This window comes from Elgaria multicarinata, chromosome 18, assembly GCF_023053635.1.
Source record: "Elgaria multicarinata webbii isolate HBS135686 ecotype San Diego chromosome 18, rElgMul1.1.pri, whole genome shotgun sequence".
In the NCBI taxonomy this organism is placed as follows: domain Eukaryota; kingdom Metazoa; phylum Chordata; class Lepidosauria; order Squamata; family Anguidae; genus Elgaria; species Elgaria multicarinata.
Window position 1 is genome coordinate 8,086,208 of NC_086188.1, and position 23,701 is coordinate 8,109,908.

Sequence of the window (23,701 nt, forward strand, 5' to 3'; positions counted from 1 at the left end):
ATTGTATTTTTAGAATGCCCGATAACCGAAGCTCCCTAGGCGGTTCACGAAAATTAAAACTAATAATAATAATTTAACCAGACAATTAAATAAATTCAGGACCCATAAAGGGCTCTTTCTTGGACTTCTTTGGGGGTGGGGTGGGGGAGATGTGAGTCCCACTCTTGAATCTGGAAGCTTGCCCCAAGCTTAGAAGGTGGGGAGCGAGGAGACAATCGTTGACAGAGTGACGACGTTTTTCAAGGCTGAGCTCTTGAGAGTGATTCTATGTCTCCCCACCCCAATAGGAAACTTGCTTTGCATCAATGTGCAATGTCACCTGAAGATGGGGTGTGAGAGAAGAAAGCGCTGACACAGACAAACCTTGCACATACAGGTTTTATTTTAAAATCCAAGTACTAACCAGGCCCAACCCTACTTAACTTCTGAGATCAGACAGGATCAGGTGCATTCAGGGTGGTATGGCTGTAGGCCGGTGGTTTTAAATGTGGTTACCCAGTGGTTCCCCACTCTTGGTGCAACCCATTCATGGATAGTGGCCAACACGCACCTGATCATCACAAGTTCCGTCAAACACGGATTTGCGCCGTTCAGAACTGTCCAGTTCTGCACATAATCCTTCTCTGGCTTTCCACATGCTCAAAGCTGCTCAACAAGCCTGTTTAAAGCGATCTCCATCCACCCAAGCAAGCTCTAACGTGAGCGACGCAACAATAAGTAGAAGATCTGTTCCAAGCAACAGTTGGAATTTATCTCACGAAAGCTGTAGCAAACCGAGTGGATGATTATCTGTATAGTTTAAAAGCCTTGCCCCTTCTTCCTTCTCAAACGTCAGGGTTGGTAGTACCCCCAAAAATGTCGGCATTCTTCTTGTGCTTCATCTGGTTTCTGCACATGGTGTTTCCCTTTGCTTTATACCTTCCCCCAAACTTGCCAGATGTGCTAAAGAAATGCATGTCACCGCTCTGTGTGTGTGTGAAGATGCAGAAATGGAACGCTGCTTATCAGATTTTGCAGTGATCAAGCACTACTTGAAGAAAAGCGAGTATTGTTTGCATTTGAACTGTGCCGAATATTTTTATGCCTTCAAACAAAATATTGATTCCCCTGACACGGCTGATAAAAATGTTTTTGTGCTCTAGTTTCTGACATTTTAAGGACTTCTCGCCTGAAACTCTGTTTCCGACACAAAATTGTCAGGCTTTTGTTTTTGCTGGAGTTGCATTTTTGTCATCAACAGGCTTTTTCTGCCTCTGCCCGGTATAAAGCTAAACATTTTTTTAAATGTATATACTAGAAGCTGAACCTACTGCTTTAAGAAGACAGCAGTATTTTTTTTTTCCAGGCTGCTTTATTTCCTAGCTATTACTGACCCACATAATCCAAAACCTTTCTGAAGTTAATACCAAAAAAGGCTAACAAAGATTTAGGAAAGAGAGATCAGCCGTTGTGTGGATAGGGAAAATTCCTGCTTCAAGCACAAGTTGAAAGATTCTATTATGGTACCAGCCATAAAAAGTGTTGAGATTCGACTTTGCCTGTAAGTCCCACCCTTGAATCTGAAAGCTCCCGGCATGCTTAGAAGGTGGGGAGCGAGGCTAGCATTGTTGGTAGAATTACAACGTTTTTCAAGGCTGAGCTCTTGAGAGAGATTCTATGTCTCTGCACCCCGACCCCAATAGGAAATTTGCTTCGCATCAAATGGAGGGCTGTCTCTTAGTGGTCAAAACAAAACAAAACGTGCCTTGCATGTAAAAGCCCCAGTTCAATTTGCCAAGCTGATTGGTGGGAGATCCAGGACCAATAAAAGGAAGTACTTCTTCACACAGCACACAGTTAAATTACGGAATTCACTACCACAAGATGTCGTGATGGCCACCAATCTGGATGGCTTCAAAAGGGGGTTGGTTAAATTCCTGGAGGAGAAGGCTATCGATGGCTACTAGTCCTGATGGCTATGTGCTACCTCCAGTATCAGATGCAGTAAGCCTATATGCATCAGTTGCTGGGGAACATGGGTGGGAGAGTGCTGTTGCACCATGTCCTGCTTGTTCATCCATAGCCGATGGCTGGTTGGCCACTGTGGGAACAGAGTGCTGGACCAGATGGACCCTCAGTCTGATCTGGCAGGGCTCTTCTGATGTTCTTATGACTGGGAAAAACTAAAACCTGGAGAGCTGCTTCCAGTCAGTGTGGATATTTCTGAGCCAGCTGGCTCAAGGGCTAGGGATGCTTTGAGGCACATAGATCCCTGTGTTCCTACAAGGGTAGGTTGTCCAAGGTCAATAAACTGTTTCAACCTTCCATCTCCAACCAACGCCTTCCATTCTACAAGCACAGTGTAGACCGGGACTGGCTGTCATTCAGCTATTTATGGTTTTTAAAAAAGCAAAATGAACATCTGTAAGATTCCAGTCTTCTGAAGTTACATAAATATATTTCCGTTGACTCTGGCAATAATTTCTCTTGTCACTGGGCCATTGTGTGCTTGTTTTCTGGTACCATGAAATTTTGTGTGGGTCTTTCTCCCCTGTAGGGAGAGAAACACAGGGTTCAGTAGGTCTTGGTTTCTGCTTTGTGGGGTGGCTTTTTCATATCACTACTCTATGACATCAGTTTCTCTAGAAAGCAGAGGGCTTTTCCATCTTGCCTTTAGAAGTTCAGCATATAGTACATTTCCTTAATTCCCATTTGCCCTAGGTCCTAATTTCTCTGCTGGTATCTGAAGATCAAATTAAACATATTTGCAAGGCAACCAAGTTGTGAGCTGTACTAAAATTGAACCCTTCAGAGGGATGCTTTGCATTCCAAGACACTTCTACAGATTTCTGTTGCTAGCCAACTGTTTAATCCAGGCTGGTATCCACAGGTGGAAGAAATAATGCAAAAGTGTTTTGCGTCTCCTGTTCTTCTCTTTTTTTTTCTTCCCCAGAAGTTTTTTTTTTTTTTTTAAATCCTCTCTCTGCCCCGACGTGTCTCTTGTGCAATTCAATCTACACTCCAGCCAATGTTTTGGCATTTTAATGAGAGCTTTTCTGCTCCCCTGGCAGATGTCTCCGCACTGGGGACCCATTTTGATTTTTATCCTAGCCTTTCTTGAGATTCAGCTGTGAAACCTCAGAAAATGCCGCTCAGAATAGGGGTCAATTTTTCTGTTCCTTTCATACATCGAATATCTCTGCTGCTTTATCTCTGCTTCTCATTTCTGTGGTCTTCTGCCCTTTCAAGTTTCCAATATCTCACTCCATTTTCACGACTGTTCTCTTTGACCGGTTTCTTCTTCCTTGTTTCTTTTTCTTTCCCCCCCCCTCCCTCCCCCAGAGAAGACTTTTTTCCTTGCAATGTCAGTATCCGAAGGAACTCTGCAGCATATAGTACTGATTCTACTACTTCAAATGTAATAATAAAAACCGTGTCTTAGTTAATCATTTCATAATCAGGTATTTATGCTCTTGGTTTCACATAGCTTTTCAATAATAATAATAATAATAATAATAATAATAATAATAATTTTTATCCACCTCTCCCTTTGGATCAAGTTAGGGAACAACAGTAGTACAACAATACAATATAAATCAAATTCCTAAAATTAATTAAAAGAGCACATAAAACCAATACAATATCAAAATAACAGTCAGGACATCTTAAAACAGCTTTTACCATGGTGATGGGTTATACTATAAAAAATAAATTATGTACTGTGATTGGTTTGTTAATTATAGCCTACCACCACCCTCACAATAAAACATATATAACATTAGCTAGGATGCAAAGAACAATACAACGTTCTATATGCCCAGAGGGACTTTGGACTTGTGTTTCACATGGCACAGGGATCTAGCATGTGTGCATTCATGAAATCTAAAATAAAAATGACTGAGTATGTGCAATCTCTTGGGCATTCCTAAAGTAGTTTTTTGGATCTCAGCCATTGTCTTTCACATGGATGTAAGACCGTAATAACTCAGACAATTTATGTAGATTGCATAACTTTTATATTTAAAATGATTTCACTAACGTTTTCCTTGAAGCATAATTCACTGTGACACTTGACTCCCAAGTTTAATATAGAATCCATTTACCTTTGTTTTATTTTTATTTATTTTATCACATTTTTATCCCACCTTTTTTCCTCCAAAGAATCCAAGGTGGCATACATAATCCTCCTCTCCATTTTATCTTCACAACAACAACCCTGTGAGGTAGGTTGGGCTGAGAGGCTGTGACTGGCCCAAAATAACCCAGTGAGCTTCCATGGCCGAGTGGGAACTAGAACCCAGATCTCCCGGCTCCCAGTCCAACACGCTAGCCGCTACACCACACTATCTTTGAGACAACCGCTCACTTTCAAAGTGTATTCTCTCTCCACCTTTTAATAATTGTTGTACAGGGATATTCACAATACCCAGATGCATAGAAAGTTACTGAATTCCAAATGCATCATGGCTTTGAAAACTAAGTGTGATCATTTGCTTAGTTAATACAGCCTGGCCTGATGGCAAAAGGCTGTGATTCAGAGGTATACCCAAGATTGTGGCCTGGTTCACACACAACACTAAGCTATGATGTGGTGTCTTGAAATCTGAATTGGTGTTGTGTCTGAACCTATCCCTGCAACTTATCCATGATTTGTTCACCAAGAGCAACCCAGAAAGAGAACCCGTGGTTTGTTGTTAGTTGTGCACTCTGTGTCCTGTCCTGATATCTGAACCCAGAACCATGGGTTATCCCTGGCATGTCTGCATTGCTGTCCAGTTGGCAAGCGCAGCCTGAAATGAAATTGCTCGGAAGGCCGGCACAATGAGTGGGAAAGAAACTAACCAGAAGTAGGAAAAACAAGCCACGGTTGGTTTTCTCATCTGGATGGCAATTCATAGCTAAAGCAACAAACCATTGTTAACATATAACATGGCTTAGCGTTATGTGTGAATGCAGCCTGTATGCATGCCCCATGGAATTCTTGACCGCCACTTGAACAGTAAGCCACTGCCTGTGCCATATTAGAAATGACTTTTGAAAAGCTATGACGTGAGAGCCTTTTCAGTGGTGGCCCCCCAATTATGGAATGATCTCCCCGTCGAGGCTTGCCTGGCACTAACATTGTTAACCTTTCAGCGCCAGGTCAAGACTTTTCTCCCAGGCAGTTAACAACGTATGCTGAGCTTTTAACTGACCCCAGAATGGTTGTTTTAAATGGATATTGTTGCTTTTATGCTTTTGATGGTTTTAAATTGTTGTATATTTGTTTTCAATGTTCACTGTTTTCAACCTTCGTAAACTGCCCAGAGAGCTTCGGCTATGGGGCGGTATAGAAATGTAATAAATAAATAAGATCTTGACAGCGGGTCTTTGCTGTAAGCATAACATTAATAGCAATTCAAGCTGCAAGCTAAACGTTGGCCAAAGCACATGGAGCGTCCATTAAATGCTCATAAGATGGGGATGGCTTTTTGTGTGTTCGTGCGCATTTGTGATTTTTAACCCTTCTCTGCAACTGCGCTTTGAACTTTTCGTTAATGTAGCGATGTACTAAAATAACCTCTTAAAAGGCAGCTAAAGTTAGAAGTGTTCAATACATCCAGCAATTACCATCCCACCCTTACAGCTTTATAGAACACAATTTCTTATTGATCCTGTACTTTAGAGGTCATGCAGAGCTGGAGGCACAGCGGCGGGAGGAATTTCAGCAAAGTCCTGAAGTAATTCCAGGGCACAGCGAGAGTCGCTGAAATTGCAGATGTGCTCTGAAGTTCCTCTGTTGACATCCCTAGGAATTTTCACATCCAAAGGCAGTTAGCAGGTTTTTTCAGATGCCACAGAAATGTTTGCTTGTCTGTTGAACGTAAAAGTTGCCTTCTAAGACAAAGGCCCCATTCAGAAGACACCTTACACTATGGCTTTAACCATGGTAAATAAGCCTTATTCACCATGGTTAAAGTCATGGTTTAAGGTGTCTTCTGAACACAGCCTGGCTTTCTCGCTTAACCACCGTGGTTAAAGCCATGGTTTAAGGTGTCTTCTGAACACAGCCTGGCTTTCTCGCTTAACCACTGTGGTTAAAGCCATGGTTTAAGGTGTCTTCTGAACACAGCCTGGCTTTCTCGCTTAACCACCGTGGTTAAAGCCATGGTTTAAGGTGTCTTCTGAACACAGCCTGGCTTTCTCGCTTAACCACCGTGGTTAAAGCCGTGGTTTAAGGTGTCTTCTGAACACTACCTGGCTTTCTCGCTTAACCACCGTGGTTAAAGCCATGGTTTAAGGTGTCTTCTGAACACAGCCTGGCTTTCTCGCTTAACCACCGTGGTTAAAGCCATGGTTTAAGGTGTCTTCTGAACACAGCCTGGCTTTCTCGCTTAACCACCGTGGTTAAAGCCATGGTTTGAGGTGTCTTCTGAATGGGGCCAATGGCAGGCAGCTCCCCAATCTCTGTGTAATTGACTTTGGAGAGGATTCCCCATTCATGGATTCTCCAAATTCTAAAGCTAGTCCCTGGCATTCTAGGCACCAGTTTACCATCTTCCAGAAGCCTTTTATTTCTTGCTCTTTCTAGTTCTTCCACGTTTTAAAACAACAAACTAATTATAGCCATTTCTTTTAATGTAAGTAACACACTGCATGTCAGTTTTCCCTAACATAGTGCTCTCCAGTTGCGTTGGACTGCAATTGCTGTCATTTCACCATTAAAGTCCAACACATCTGAAGACCCATCAGGCTGTGGAGGCTGATCCATGTGATGGGAATCCTTCACAGTTTTTTTTCCCCTCCTCCCCCCCCACCCCCGCAAAACAAACCCCTGGAGGTACCATCTTCTAAATAAGCGGAATGAAAATGCACTTTGTACAAGAGTAGCTTACCACAGCCAATCACCCAATGTCCGCCCATGTCCAAGATTTATTTATTAAATTTATTTATTTGCAATACCTTTATGTATTTATTCATTTATTACATTTTTATACCGCCCAATAGCCGAAGCTCTCTGGGCGGTTCACAAAAATGAAAACCATAATAAAACAACCAACAGGTTTTTGATTGCCACTCAACTATCTTACACAGATTCCAGAGCGGTGAACATAGGTATAAACAGTAAAAGAAAGAAGGTTTTAAAAAAGCAAATTGAAATTGTTCAATTTAAAAACAAAGGAACCAGAAAAACAGTGGCTGGTCAGTTGAGGAAGGCTTTTTTTCAGGAGGCGCCGGAAGCAGCCTAGTGCTGGCGCCTGGCTGACCTCCAGGGGCAGGGAGTTCCGCAGAGAAGGGGCCACTACACTAAAGGCTCTTCTCCTGATGGATTCTAATTGGGCCACAGGTCCACGTGGAAGCACCAGCAGCATGCCCTCCAACAACCTCAGTGATTTCTAGCAGTACCTGTTTTGATACAGGTGTGCAGGAAAGGGGTGGCATATAGCCACCACATCTTAAACATTATTCATCTCCCCAGCTGCCCTGCAGCCCTTTTCTAGCAAGATACGCTTTAAGCTTCCTTAGATAGTCTTGCCACTCCAGCAGCCTAAATTGGACTTCTCTTCTAGCGAATATCGCATTCTCTTCCATTCTGAAAGTGTGGACTGCATGAGCAGGCCAGCAGCTCGGAACTGACCCCTGGAAATTGCATTTTTTTTGTTATCTGGAAGATCTGTAATGAAACTATAGTCAAGAATCTTTTGAACAGGGGGAAGGGAATCCTAACGTTTAAGTTAATATCAATAGTGTTATATATACATAGTTTCATGTATTTTATACTATCAATCCAAAGGGGGAGGTGGGTAAGAAATAAATTATTGATGATGATGATGATGTGTAAGGTAGATGTATCTTGTGCCTTCAGACCGTGCCCTGGAACAGGTATTAAGAGTAAATGCAAATATATATATTAAAAATAGATAAAAATATTTATAGCAGTCTACTGGAGATAATAGTTGCATCTGTATGATTATTCTGCTCTGAAGCGACTGTCTTCGTTCTCCGTTTCCTTTGTCGACATCATGTCTTCTTTTCAAGTCTTTTCAATTGTAATTTCTAGCTCTTCGCAGTTCTGTGCCATTTTTACTTCTTCTATTTGCTCGGAGTCTCCTGTAAATCAGACATCCTGTGATGGGGTCTAGTTGCATTTAATTCACATATTAATGCCGTAAAGTCTTTATGGCCCTTGAAACAAAAAGACCATAGAGCAATTTACTGCTGTGGATTTTTAGAAAATATGGCTGTAAAAAGCCCTGTCTCTATCATATGTGAAATTGACTTCTTGAATTGCCTTGACCTAATCGCAGTCAAAGAGCAAGGGAATAAAACCAGAGAGCCATTTCTGATTGGCTTTCTTAAGTTATTCTAAACCTTCCCATATCAAATAGTACAAAAATAAGACTGGCAAAGTAGAGCTCATAGCAGAATGCACAAGATTTCTCCATTTCCTTTAAAGAGCAGCTGAGGGACAGAGTGTTTCCCCTGAGCGGGGCAACGCTGTGTCACTTGAATACACCAAGGCGCAAAATGCAAATTTCTTGGTATATTGTCATCATCATTTCATTTATTACGGTCACAGACCAGCAATGTTAATATAAAGCAGTTGGTATATTATGCTGTGTCTAATTGACAACAGTTCGGGGGAAGTAGAGAACCTTTTTGTTTTAAGTGCACAACTAAAAATATGAAGTGCGAATGCAACAGGTGCATGTTATCATGCAGATACACCTGGGTGCTACTCTTGAGTTTACGCTTTGCAGTGGTCCAGGTTTCAGTGCGACATGATGTGTGAAAATGGCCTTTAGATCAAGCTACTCGTTTCAAAAGAGTTATGGTCAGACTACTGTGTTTAAATCCCTTGGATAACATTCCTGTTAGGGGACATGAAACTATTGAATATTTATATCTGCACAAATTCTACCATTTGGGTGGTTTTTGTACCAGTCCTGATCTGAAGTATTAATAGGTCTGAGTCTGATCTTGTTGGTTTCCTTGAACATTAGCTGTCTGTATGTGCGGAGATAGAGTGAAAGGGTTTGTAGCTTAGTGGTAAAGCACACATTTTGCATGCTAAAGATCCAAAGTCCAGCGCCTAGAAAGACCCTTATCTGAAACCTCGGAGAGCCATTGCTGCCAGTCCGTGTTGACAATACTGAGCTAGATGGACAAAATGACTCAGAATAAGGCAGCTGCATATATACTTTATTTTTCCAACAGATATATCAACTGTGCATTATTTTTCTGTCATGAAGTGAGTCCAACTCTTAATCCTACTAACTTTTCTGTCGAAATCAAGGTTTGATTTGTTTCCTAGCAAACCAAATGTTGACAAATGTCCTAAAGTTTACACGGGCCCCAAGTTCGGTTTTATGCTTATACCCCCATCTGAATGTGAGCGGTGTCTGGAAACCTAATTCCGAAGTTGGGAAAAAGATTGGCATGGGCTTCTGAAGATGAAACCCGTTATGTGACCAGAGAATTGCTGCTGAATATTTATGCCATGATTGCGAGAATTAGAAAGTCATCTGGTGTCTTGCCGGATGTGAGAAGGTGTCTCATCAAAACCAGCATGTAAAATAGAGAGGGTTCCTTTTTATTGGGACAGCTCTTGCTCTGAGCAAGATTGTCCAAGCTTTCTAAGCCTTAGACAGCTTCTGGAGATAAATGATGATGTGTTTGAGTCCCTTGTTAGAAAAAGAGAGAAAGTAGAAGAGTAAAGTTCCAATCGCAAAAGAGAACAGAGCTGCTTTAGTTGTGAAGAGAGAAATTCAGCAGATACTCCTTCTCTTTTTAACATAGGAAGCAATCGCAGCACCGGTATGACCCTCCTTAGGTCTGCATATGGTCCACTTGTGGATAACAACGCTCCAGTTGATGTCCAATGATTTAAACTTTCCATCTGGATACTTTTGGATCTCTTGGGTTAGAAATGGAAAGCGGAATGTAATGGGATACGGTGCTAGTGGTAAAGCTCCTTTCAGTACCGGTCACAACATTGGGCCTGTTCAGACAACACTTCAGGCTCTCTGTGTTGCAAAACTATGGTTCTCTGGGCTTAGCACTAACCGGAAGCTGTGCTGTCACAAGCAACACTTTAAGCCACGGTTAGAGCCTCTAACTCTGCTGCAGACGGTCTGACTGTGGTTAATGGGTGAGCAGAGTTTAGCCAAACAAGACATCTTACATCCTTGCTGCTTAACCAAAAGACTTAAGCAGCAGGGTTTAAGGTGTCTTCTGAACACACCCAATGTGATGGTCCAAATTGTTTAAGGTTGACTTAAGGATGACTTAAGCTTGACTCATTGAATATGAGACTACAACATCTTTCATGATAGACTGAGGAAGAAAAATCTTGGTCTGATTTCCTCTGCTAATCGATTCTTTAAATATGCACACTGTATTGTCTATAGATAAATCAGTCATTCATGTTCCCTTTTTTAGATGGGAGGTCTAGACTGATGCTTTGCTAAAAGCCATCAAGTGACTCCAGAGGGGAGTAATGGGCTTTTAACCCAGACTTCTCAGGAGTAATTTTTAACACTCTCTGTCCGTATGAACCCAGTACTGACACCTGGCTGCCTTCCTTTCAGGCGGTCAGTAACATGCCATGTGCTCTGCTGACGGGCATCAGGACGTTGCCAACCTTGGAAGCAAAAATACCCGAAAGGCCTTCCAGCAAAAGCAGAGATCTTCCCCGAGAGGAAGAGAAGGAAAAGAAGAAAAAGAAGCACAAGAAAAGATCCAGGACAAGATCTCGGTCACCTCCTTCCAAGTACCACTCATCGTCTAAGTCCAGATCTCGATCGCATTCAAAAGCCAAACACTCGCTTCCCACCGCCTATAGAACTGTCCGGCATTCCAGGTGAGTTTTGTGTCGGGATGCGATCATTAAATGCTCTTTTCTGCTCATCGTCCTTCTCAGAAACTCTTAAGAATATAAGAAGAGCCCTGCTGGATCAGACCAAGGGTCCATCTAGTCCAGCACTCTGTTCACACAGTGGCCAGCCAGCCATCGGCCGGGGACCAACAAGGCAGGACACGGTGCAACAGTACCCTCCCACCCATGTTCCCCAGCAACTGGTGCACACAGGCTTACTGCCTCAGATACTGGAGGTAGCACATAGCCATCAGGACCAGTAGCCATTGGTAGCCTTCTCCTCCAGGCATTTCTCCAACTCCCTTTTAAAGCCATCCAAATTGGTAGCCGTTGCTACATCCATAAATTAACTATGCACTCCTTCTTACTCGGGCTGGTTTGAACCCCTGGCCAAGCAGTAATATGGGTATTATGCAGACTGTAATTTACAGGGTTGTTGTAAAGATTATTGAAATAATGTGCTGTCAGCACTTAGGAAATCCTAAATGTTAAATTATGTCAACGTGTCGTTGTTTTAAAAAATGGGCACAATATAGCCATGTCTTAATGGCAGTTTTTGTTTTCATTTTCCAGCAGTACAACTCCACATGCTTTTACTTTAATAAAGGGTTTGTGAAGGCGGCACACATTTATTTGGCTAAGAATAGAGGGAGGGGGAAGAATGACAGAAGAACTGAAATTAAAACTTTACCTTGATTTGTTTAAACAACCATTAGGTCTGCTTTACCTCTTGAATATTAATAGAGTTTGGAATAAGACTGTGTTTGAAAGCAAAGCGGTAGTGGAATAAATGGCCCTGTGCAAATCTTGCACAAAATGACAGCCAGAGCCCTTCTTGGGGCAGGCTGGTTCTCCTGTTCTCCGCATTGAGTTGCCAGACCAGAATTTCAAAAGCAGAGGCTGTCTTGTTCTCAAAAATAAATGCTGTGTGGGAATGAGGTGCACTGTGTGGGAATAAGTGGCATTGTTTGCACAACAAACGCAGCAAGGCTTTGTGTGTGCCTGTTAATAATGGCACGACTTCTCTACTACGGGATCCCTAAATGTCCCCCCTAAGAATTGCCAGAAGACACATAGTGCAGCAATCTAGCATAAGCTAAGGAACAGTTAAGGGCCTGGTAAGTACTCAGAGGGAAACTACCTGGAAACCTTCATGTGCATCACCTTGAGCTTCATTGTGGAAGAAGTTGAATTGTGGAATTCGCAACCACAAGATGTAGTGATGGCCACCCATTTGGATGGCTTTAAAAGGGAGTTAGAGAAATGCCTGGAGGAGAAGGCTATCCATGGCTACTAGCCCGGATGGCTATGTGCTGCCTCCAGTATCCGAGGCAGTAAGCTTGTATGCACCAGTTGCTGGGGAATATGAGTGGGAGGGTGCTATTGCACCGTGTCCTGCTTGTGGTTCCCTGGTTGACAGCTGGTTTGCTACTGTGTGAACAGAGTGCTGAACTAGATGGACCCTCGGTCTGATCCAGCAGGGCACTCCTTATGTTCTTAAGCAAGGTAGAAAGAAATGGAACATTGATATGTTTTGTTTATGTTAAGAAGGGATCATGGCTCAATGATACAGCATATACAGAAGGTCCCAAATTTGGAACTTGACATTTTCAGTTAAAAGGATTTGGTAGCAGATGATGGGGAAAATCTCTGCTGGAGACCCACTGCCTGTCAATGGACAATGCTGGGTTAAACGGACAAACAATCCAACCTGGTACAAGGCAGCATTCTAAGTTCCTATATTAGCATGTACATCACCCTGCCCTAACGGGTGCCCTCCAGATGTTTTGGATTTCAACTCCCACCAGCCCCAGCCAGCATGGCCAACAGTCAGGAGTGCTGGGAGTTGTAGTCCAAAACATCTGGAGGGCACCAGTTTGGGGTACGCTGATGTACGGGTTTATTTATTGTATTTTTTAATTTGCAGCATGTATATACCTCTCCATATCTAAACAGATTCTGGAGCGGTGACAGAAGTTTTGAGGGCTTTGAGCAGCATATAGTCCCTCCGACTAAATACGGCTTCGCCTTGGAAATTTTAGTGCTCTTAACTGGAATTCCAAGCACCTTCACTGCAATTTTTAAAGGCTCTGGGCCTCACAGTTGTAGGCAGAAGTATGACGCTAGGATCAAAGTAGACCAATGGGTCGGAAATGAGCACAGACAGAAGAATGTTTGGGTGGTCACAAAGAACTTGCACAGGACAGGTGATAAATCACCTACTCCCATGTGTGATCTCTTGATATGGTCTTTGGACTAATCCAATACATTATTTTCTATTCAAATCCCTTGTGGAGCTGCTATCAGTGAAATTAGGGGGGGGAAAGCCTGACCCTAAAAGAGCTCTTGATCCCCTGCTAGATAACCAGATTCCTAGAGCACCACACTGCAAACCAGGCCCGCATTGTCTCATGCAGCACATACGTACACCCTTCCAGCTTGAGAGGAGGAGGAGTGGTTGGGATCTGGGCCTGTCATAATCTTTTCCCATAAAGACGTTCGCTTCATCATGAAATTGCTTCTGGGCTGCAAGTCGGAATTACAGCATACATATGGCCCAGCCTATGAAACACAGCAGGCTGCATATATTTCTATATGGCAATATCTTAAAGAAGTGAATTCCTTTGTCAAAGGAATATGCATCCCTACGCCTTCAAGAAGCAAATTCCAATAATCGCATTCTGATTATTGTAGCCATGTGCTGGGGGCGAGGGGGGGGGATGATGTGGCCACCTACACAGTTGCTTTCTTTATCAACTTCTTAGACTCCTGCCAACCCTTCCTATTGGCTCGTGTCCCAGTGGAAAAGCTGTTTTACATACATATCGGAGGAAAATACAAATTTGGGAGCCCTCTTTTTTTATCTGAGCTCAGCCCCCACTCCCTGTGGCCCTCCAGTAGGCATCAAAGCCTCGTGACAAACACTGACATAAAGAGGTGATTGACAGTGCAACGATTTTGTAGCCACGAAAACGTCAGTCATGGGAGGAGGGCTTAATGTCTGGCGTTCTAGTTGAGGAGTTTCAAATTTCACAGTTGAGTATCAGTAAATACAAATAAGGACCCCATTAATTGGCTGTGTGTGATTCCTCTTCATTTTCTGCAAAGTCAGTTGGTTGGGTGGGAGGGGTGTTGCGTATTAGAGGGAGGGGAGATAAGAGGTTCAAAAAGTGATTACACAGTGGGTGATTTAATGATTGTGCATTTAGATTTTACAACTGAAATCCTCAAGCCGCCTATTCCGAAAGTCCTATTTACAATACCGTCTCATCCAGAGTAGGTGATATGTAGAATACATATAAATTGGGCTGCTCCAGATATAAACGGGTGGGGTGGACTGTAACACTCCAAGTTTGCATTTGAGTTTGAGCCAGAAATTTCACTTCGCATTAATCACTTTCCTTATGTACTTCATTAATAGATTACTTTCAAAGCCACCTACTCTGTTTACCCAGCTAACGATCTGTGTATAGTAATTAGCCGAGAAAGACATCATTAAAGGATTTAGGTTTTAAGATTAGCTGATCAGCATAGGTAAACGTAACATGCTGATGGTTTCCATTTCAAAGAGTCAAGTTAGGCTAGGCCTCGAAACGGTTTTCTCTTGTTGCATTGACAAAAATGGGTGCCCCCCGCATTGCTCCAAAATCCATTCTTTTCCCTTGGAAGCAACCTGCTTTTCACATAGATGCCAGTCCTTATGATGTAAGGCAGACGTGCCAAATCTTTCAACACAGTGGAGCTTTAAACAGAACCTGCTTAGCAGCATGATGGGTATTAACGTGGTTTAATAGAATTGAAGTCCTGCAAATATCACATGTGGTCTCAGCTGATGATCCACAAGCTTTATCATGTTAAAAAGCGGGCCTTTTACTATTTCAAAGCGAATCGTAGCAGCCCCATCCCAGTTTAAGACAATCGTATTAAAAACGAACCCCAAAATAGTTGAAGCTGCTTTTTTGAATATATCTATATAGTTACAGTACTCATTATTTTAAGCTAATACTTTTCCTTTTCCTTATTGTCTGGACTCTTGTAGGCCAAAACAGTTCTAAGCATGCTTCCTTTAAATGTAGCTGTGGTTAAGGGGCACAGCTGTTTAACGGTGGGCCCAATTAACTTCCCAAAGTAGCCCTTTTTTAAAAAAAAAAAATCTGAATGTGAAGTGTGTGCCTCCATATCACAGACTCCCAGAATCCACAGGGACATTGAACATGGCGCCATGGCTGAGCAGCCCATCAATGGGAGCAGCAGCAGAGTACGGGAATTCTCAGGCAGCCTCGACAACGCAAAGATTTGACTGCCGGAGCTCTTTAGAGGGAAATCCTGGTAAAACGTCAAGGTGTCTGACTGACCTCCAACTTCTTCAATCTCTTTATTTTTTCCATAGTGTTATTTCTATTATTATTATTATTATTATTATCTCCATCTTCCTGTATTAGATCCGGTAAAGATCTAATTTCCGGGGGAAGCTGCAGCCACGTGGCGATGCAGTACATAACAGGTTTTTGTGCGTGTGGGTGGACATTTTCCCACCTTCCTTTCATTTCAGGATAGCTCACCTTTTTCATAGCTCAGGCCAGGAGTGTGGGACTATACCCAAAGAAGTCAACAGAAAAATCACGGCGCTCATAAGGTTGTCCCTTGCAGGGAGGGGGGTATATTTGTGTCACTGTTATAGGATGCTGAAGTTTGCTTTGGAGTTGCACCCGTGCCTAAAGATTCAAGATAATATAACATATCAAAGCCACAGTGCATATCCCTAAAGTAGAAGCAGCAAGGGGGGGCGGGGGGGTAACGCACGACTTTGGTATGGCTCTGGAGTTTGAACTCTCCTCTCTGAAACGGTTCGTCCTAGCTTTGGTATTAATGTTTCGCAGCTTTTTAGATGCCGTCACGATTCCAGATTTGCCTTTTTTGTTTTTTAAGGAAGTGTGAAAAATGGCCTCTAGCGAAAAGTTTTCTGGGGTCGACAAGCGCGGAAGCAGGGGTTAGAAGTAGGCTCGATTTACAGTAAGTAAAGCCTCTGGCACAAATGCATCCAAGAGGGATAAACTTGAAAGTGCAACCAAAATGAATTGGCCATACTATTCTTAAAAGAAAACAAGACAGCTGCATGAAGGAGCCGGCTAAAAGGGCTCCTGTATTCTGTGTACTCCGTGCTGGAAGGTACACATATACTATTAGTGTATGCAATCCCGGCCCTTGGGCTGTTGGTCCCGTTAGCAGGTTGAAAGTCTGGGCTAAACTCAACACCTCCTGCAGCATCACAAGCAGATTTTTGGTGTTGTCAGTTTCCTGTGGGACTCTTAAGTGTCCAAATGAATGATTTAGCTCGGGTTATTTGTCTTCTCTCCTTGTATCCTCCGGCTCGAGCGGCCGCTACCCTCCATCTCCACACAGCGTTTTTCTATTGTGCTGCTTACCTTATAAAATAAAATCGTCAATTTGGAATTGCCCATTTGGAAGGCGGTGACTCCAGTCCCCGAAACGTGGCAAATTGGCAGCATGTGTTTTATCGTTTAAAGCGCCTCCTCCATATGTGAAACGATCTTGAAACGCACGCTGCTTTGGAATCCAAAGAATTGGAACGTGAAACATTTGTGTGTGTCAAGGAATCCTCAGGAAGCTGGCAGTGCCTCCAGGGAACAATGGGTCTTGTTCGTTAATCTTTCTTTTAAGCATGTGCGGTGTAACAGACTCACCTTTTATTTAATGAGTCTTGGAGACAACAAATATCCATTGAAATCAGGTAATGAAGCTAAGGACAATCGCTTCCTTCTTGAGATTAACACCTCTCCCCACCCCCCATCCTCCTATTCAGGTCTCGCTCGAGATCACCAAGGAGAAGGGCACACACACCCGAAAGGCGTAGAGAAGAGAGGAGCGTCCCAACAGCGTATCGCGTCAGCAATAGTCCAGGAATGAGCCGGAGGCACACACGTTCCAGGTACGAAGTTGCGTTTGCGAAATGGTTCTGTATTTCCAGAGGGGACCTTTGAGTTTTCGCTGGCTCAATTGGCCTTGTTTATTTAAAACATTCCTCCCTATGTCCCTATATAGAAATGTCCAAGGTGGCTTACACCGTTATTCAAAATAACTAACATGCAAAAAAATATTTTTTTTTAAATGAGACAGGTGGACCACCACAGGAAATTTAGGCTGGATATGTAAAATTCATCTTCGAAAATGTGGGACCTTTTCTTTAAAGAGCAATACCGAATTCCAGTTCCGCATATGTGCTCACGCTCTGCATGTTTGAACAAATATCTACATAGGGTGGTGTCGGTGTTTGGTCACGACTTCTAGAGTTGAGCAGAAACATTTGTCTTTTGTTTTTGTCCTTGGATGAAAACAAGATTTTAAAAATCGCTGCTTTACATACCCTTGTGCTAGAATGCACATGTGATTATCGCTAGCTTTATGTGATGAGTTGTGCTTGTCGTACTGTGTATATCACAGTGGGCTTCTGTGTCTCTGCAATTAATGAAAAGGAAGGGCCGTAGCTCAGTGTTAAAAAAAACGTGCATTGTACATCAAAGGCAGCTTCCTCTGTTCCTAATGCTCTGAGCGGAAACATCTCCCTCCGTGTATGGTCTAAAAGTAGCTGTCCTTTCTACTACTACTGATGGTCGTGTAGTTCATCTCAAGAGCTGTCTAGGCAGGAACGGATAGGTAATTGCCATGGCAGAAGTGTTTCCGGTATTTCAGGGGTGGGTAACTTGTGGCCGTCCTGATGTTTTAGCGTACAACTCCCATCAGCCCTATTGACCGGTAAGGAATGATGGGGGTTGTAGGCCAAAAACATCTGGAGGGCCTCAATTTGCCCACCCCTGCCCTGTTGTATAACACACACTTTGTAGTTGGCACTATGGTGGAAGTGGTGGCTGATATTTAATGGTCCATAGTCTCAAACATCATAATATTGTTTATTAAAAAAAAACTCCAGACAAATCATTTGAGACCTTTGCCCTCCGCAGACCCCACTGAAATTAAGGTGTGCTAACAGCATAGCTTTTCTTCCTCGTTTTTCCCTGAAGGCTTCCAGAAGTACGTTCTCATGATTACTAATCACAGATTAATTTCTCCATGACTTTAATCTGGTTTCTGTATTGGGATCAACATTCTTAGTTCGGTAAAATGGTGTGATTATTATTGTTGTTGATGATGATGATGATGCACCATGTCCTGCTTGTGAACAGACCGCTGGACTAGATGGGCCCTTGGTCTGATCCAGCAGGGCTCTTCTGATGTTCCTGTGTTATTGTTAATGTCATCCTTTTAAGGCATGCTGCTGGGTGTGGATCCCAATCTGTTAACGATTGCAAATATGAAATGGTGGAGATGGAGATAATTCTCAATTAACCCAGGAGTTCAAGAGAGTGATGTTATATGCACAGTATTAGGTGTTTGGAGTAACTTCCTGTATTTTTATAACTGAAATTATTGAGATACTGTGGCTGGATCATATTGTCGGTCAGTCCACCAGCCCCAATCCCAGGGGTTTTCAAACACACTGTATGAGTTTACTTCACACTCCCTCCTTTCGATTGTGTTTGCTCTCAGGGCAAAGGCAACATTGAATTCAGCCCGTCTCTCTTAGGCTCCATCTTCCTGGCAAACATAAACTGGTTTTAAGACAATGGCGCCTTTCCCTAATGGATGTTATTGTGTAAAGAATTGTGTCGGAAATCTTGATCCCAGCCTATACTCCAGTCTCCTAACGGTATGAGAATTTCTGCCGCACAACCAGAATTGTTTTTAAATTGAAAGATCTAGTCCCTGTCCTGCTTGATTCGATCTGAGAAACGCTGTAGGTTGTGCACTCAGAACCAGCTAGAAACCAAGGACGTTTTGCCATCGCTCCACACAAATCAGAATGCACGCCACACTTCCCTGCAGAAGATTGGTAATAATGGCCATTGGTCAAGCTGTCTCTTGGGGGGCAGCTTGTCCCCCATAATTGGTCTTCTCCCAGCGAGAAGCTCCTGATGAGCATCTCCTCCATCCTCAGAATTCAGTTTGAAAACTGCTGATGTAAATCTTTTATTGAAGAGCAAACGCCGCAACGCAGACTCTCTCCTCACTTAAGAAACGTTTTCCCTGCTGTTTCTTGGATGCTAAGCGGCCCGTTTGCCACAAAGTGGTAGAGGCGTTTAAGTGTGTGAAAGCAGATTGACTGTGGGTGTCTGGGATTTTTGTATTTGCTCCTCCCGCTGTAGCCCACTGCGTGAAACACCAGACTGCTTTTAAATCTCCCTCCAGAAGAAGCGTGTGGGTCCTTGGATGATTGTGGCTGTCACTTAAACAGAAACAGAGCCTTTTTCTCTTCAAACTCACCCTCTTAGCTTGGCAGTGGTGGTTCCATTTGACAAGGACCAATGTTTCTTTCATGATCACCTCTGTACAGCAGGAATAAAACGTACCACGGAATTCGATGCACAACATCGCAACCATCGCTCAGCAGCGATGATGAGAAGGTCTACAGAGTTTAACCCAAGAAAGAACCTTACTTACTAACACTGTTCATTCAGAATGTGGTGGTGTTTCGCACACTGATCACAGATTTTCAAGCTTCTCTGGCCAGGCGGCTTGTGAACGGGATCTATGCGGAAACAAGGGCGGGGAATCGGAGAGAGAAAGTTTCCCCAAAGTCACTTACTGCGACTTTCCATACTGTTAATTTTTATTTCCATTGGCGACATCTGATGCTGACAATTCGACAGCTTAACAGTCCCTTTCTGCTTTATAGTTCTGCTAACTACGCCATATTCTGATGCTTCTGTGATCTCAGAAACTGGAAAAAAATGCTTTTACTCTTTCATCCTGCCTGTTAAACATAAAAGACAAACATGGAACCACGTACCCGTCTGCCACAAAGTCGACAATCGAAAGAACTATGGGGATAATTCTTAATGGCCAAGCCATAAATCCCTAATGTGGAAACACACATTGTCATCAGGAAATATATTTAATAGCCTTAGATCCAAGAGCCCACTGTCGTGTTTCTCAGAAAACTCCTGCTTCCAATGGGAGGCAAATGACGAGGCTTGCTAAGTAATCTACAAAGCTTTTATTAAGCAACAAACGTCTCTTCAACCTGAAAAGAGTTTAATCTCTTGGAAACTTCTCTCTAGGCAAAACTATGCAAACCAAGCAAGACAGTTATGTGCTCAGGAACAATAGGAAGCCACTTCCCAAACTCCCATAACTTCAGAGAGCCTGGTGCGGAGGCAGGTTCTGGCGCAATCCTAGTCAGACTGACTTTCTCACGCCTTCCTTCCGCGGTGTGCGTTTTAGTTTCTGTCAGACCCTAGCATCAGCTAGCATTTTGGGACGCCCTCTGGAAGAAAGCTCACTTCTTACTGAGTGTTTAGGATTTGGCTTTGAGGAGATAAGCTCTGGAGAGGGCTGACTCCCAGCTGGGGTATCGCCCGTGAGAGCTACCTCCCCCACTGGTACAGGCTGGCTGGTGTCTGGCGCCACTTCCTCTAATTCTGATTCCGATTGATTACTTGAAACATTTTCTCTCAAAACAGGGGCATGATAGGGTTAGACATGACACCCACCTCTGTACACCTGTTCTTAGTCGGATTATCAGCATTTCTGGTGGATGTCTGGGTATTTACTTATTTATGTATTATAGCATTGTTATCCCTTTTATCCTTTAATTTGTTGGCAGGCAGCCATCCTTTCTCTCCGGAAGGCCTTCAGTTGCAGAAATCATTTGCCTGTGGTTCGGAGGCAAGCTGGGAGAGAAGGCACAGTGTGTGTTTTACATGCAACCTGAATGCAAGCTTGAGATTTTCTGCTGCCATGTTCTGCCAGTCAACCGAGTTTCTGCATCCTGAGCATGTGGTGCTAAAATGGGAGCCAGTGTGGTGTAGTGGCTAAATCGTTGGACTGGGAGTCGGGAGATCCGGGTTCTAGTCCTCACTCGGCCGCGGAAACCCACTGGGTGACTTTGGGCCAGTCACAGACTCTCAGCCCAGCCTACCTTTAAGGTGAATTCCTGCATTGAGCAGGGGGTTGGACTCGATGGCCTTATAGGCCCCTTCCGACTCCACTATTCTATGATTCTACCTCACAGGGTGGTTGTTGTGAGGATAAAATGGAGAGGAGGATTACATACGCCGCCTTGGGTTCCTTAAAGGAAAAAAGATGGATATAAATGCAACAATAAATAAAAATAGCATTAACATTTGAGTGCACTCTGCTGATACCGGCGTGCCCCTGTTTCTGGTAGGAATGTTTTTGTACTCCGTATGAGAGGGAGAAGCAAGCCTTGGGTAACGTGTGAGCCGACACAAAACTTGTACTCTGTGTCTCCCAGAAATCCCACTACAGTTTTAGTAGATCCTAATACAGGGTTACCCGCCACGGCGATGAGTCGCTTTTTTTTTCCCTACCCAGAGAGGAGGAAGACTTGAGCATGCATACATGCCCAAATCTGGCTTCTTTGTCTTTAACAGTACGGGGGGGGGGAAAATGCAAGGAGAAAGGGCAAAAAGTAATGGGTTTCTCACTGTAATCTTTGGAGAAATGTTTTGGTTTGAAATAAGCAAGCGTCCATAGCAAGCATAACACTGTCAGAATTGAATTCACCATAGAAACAGAATTAATCTTCTCTTCCCTCAACCTTTTCTCTCCATTATGGGCTACTTATCTGCATACGTCTTGCCTGACACCCTGTTCATTTGTTATGTCTCTGTGGTGCTCTCTCCCAGTATGCGGCCACACAGTTCTTGAAAGCTGATTCTGATGCATTGTTCATTAGGCACAGGAATCGCCCTTTCTTTTTTCCTTTGTTTAAGAAATCCTGTTTCGATTCGTTGCTGTCTGTTTCTCATCCTTGGCCCATACCCTCAAAATACAAAAAAACGGTGTAGAAAAGGCAACCTTTCAAGAGAGGATAATCCTGTGTTCGTATCTTTCAAAGTGGTACCTTTTTATTAGGCCAAATGATGCCAGCTAAATAAGCTTTGAAACTTTTATCTACAGGCTGTTTTTTAAAAAGCCAATTTTATCCCCTCAGGTCAGTTTCTTCTTTTGTGGGCCTTGCATAGCTATAAATATTTTGAACCTTTTATAGGTCTTTGTTGCCACATGGTTAACTGCTAAGAGCATAAGAAGAACCATGCTGGATCAGACCGAGGGTCCATGGAGCTGTCGACCAGGGACCAACAAAGCAGGACATGGTGCAACAGCACCCTCCCGCCCATGTTCCCCAGCAACTGGTGCACACAGGCTTGTTGTTTATTCATTCAGTCGCTTCCGACTCTTCGTGACTTCATGGACCAGCCCACGCCAGAGCTTTCTGTCGGCTCCCCCAAGGTCAAGTCTGTCACCTCCAGAATATCATCCCTCCATCTTGCCCTTGGTCGGCCCCTCTTCCTTTTGCCTTCCACTTTCCCTAGCATCAGCCTCTTCTCCAGGGTGTCCTGTCTTCTCATAATGTGGCCAAAGTACTTCAGTTTTGCCTTTAGTATCATTCCCTCAAGTGAGCAGTCTGGCTTTATTTCCTGGAGTATGGACTGGTTGGATCTTCTTGCAGTCCAAGGCACTCTCAGATCCTCATAGAACTGATCTACTTCTGCTTCTTCAGCATCTGTGGTTGGGGCATATATTTGGATCGCTGTGATGTTAAATGGCTTACCCTGAATTCGAATTGAGATCATTCTATCATTTTTTGGATTGTATCCAAGCACTGATTTAGCCACTTTATTATTAATTATGAAGGCTACTCCATTTCTTCTGTGATCCTCTTGTCCACAGTAGTAGAACTGGTGCTGATCTGATGTGAAGTGGCCCATTCCGGTCCATTTCAGTTCACTGACACCCAATATATCTATATTTAATCTTGACATCTCACCAATAACCACATCCAGTTTGCCCTGGCTCATAGATCTTACATTCCAGGTTCCTATGGTGTGTTGATCTTTAGAACATCGGATTCGTCGTTCACCCCCAGCACCATCGGCCGCTAGCCGTACTTTCTGCTTTGAGCTAGCTGCGTCAGCACGTCTGGGGCTAGTTGAACTTATCCTCTGTTCCTCCCCAGTAGCATTTTGACCATCTTCCGACCTGGGAGTCCCATCTTCCGATGGTATACCGACATATCTCTGGTTGTACTGATCCATTTAGTTTTCACAGCAAGAATACTGGGGTGGGTTGCCATTACCTTCCCCAGGGATCGTATTTAGTCTGACCTCTCTACCATGACCTTCCTGTCTTGGGTGTCCCTTCACGGTTTAGCTCATGGCATCCTTGAGGTGCTCAAGCTCCAGCACCACGACAAGGTAATGATCTCCTTTGCTGGAGGCACACAGGCTTACTGCCTCAAATACTGGAGATAGCACACAACCATCTGGGCTAGTAGCCATGGATAGCCTTCTCTTCCAGGCATTTCTCCAATCCCCTTTTTAAAGCCATCCAAATTGGTAGCTCTCACTACACCTTGTGGAAGTGAGTTCCATAGTTTAAACTATGTGGTGTGTGAAGAAGCACTTCCTTTGTTCCCCCACCCCGAAAAACGTGTTTTGACAGCATTCTCCTATTCTGTGAGTACAGAATCCAGCAGTGCAATCCTCTGCATGGCTACTCAGAAGTAAGCCCTGTTGTGTTGATTGAGTTTTATTCCCAGGTAACTGGGTTTATATTCCTGCCTTAGTCACATAGGTAGCACCGATTCACTATTGCTTATTTTTCAGCCTTCCAGGTAGATGTTCATGCCTTCCAGATGTTTCGAACTAATAACTCATCGCTCCCCAAGCCAGCAAGGCCGGTAGTTAGGAATGATGGGAGTTGTAGCCCAAAACATCTGGTGGGCGCTACACTGGGAAAGGCTGACTTAACATGATCAAG

The 23,701-nt window shown here is 43.5% G+C and overlaps 2 protein-coding genes across 6 annotated transcripts in view; both read left to right on the forward strand.

The window, feature by feature from the left end:
- Positions 1-23,701, forward strand: part of SFSWAP (splicing factor SWAP) — a 110,838-nt gene that overhangs the window by 72,996 nt on the left and 14,141 nt on the right. For 3 of the 5 annotated variants that reach the window (XM_063144066.1, XM_063144067.1, XM_063144068.1), the window contains exons 14-16: positions 10,551-10,822; positions 15,024-15,179; positions 16,662-16,787. In XM_063144066.1, coding sequence (XP_063000136.1) covers positions 10,551-10,822; positions 15,024-15,179; positions 16,662-16,787 — 554 coding nt within the window. The remainder of the gene's footprint in view (positions 1-10,550; positions 10,823-15,023; positions 15,180-16,661; positions 16,788-23,701) is intronic. The other 2 variants (XM_063144071.1, XM_063144070.1) reach the window with 2 other exon arrangements.
- The window catches only part of PUS1 (pseudouridine synthase 1), a 364,184-nt gene that overhangs the window by 12,805 nt on the left and 327,678 nt on the right, over positions 1-23,701 (forward strand). The gene's annotated exons all lie outside the window — the stretch shown is intronic.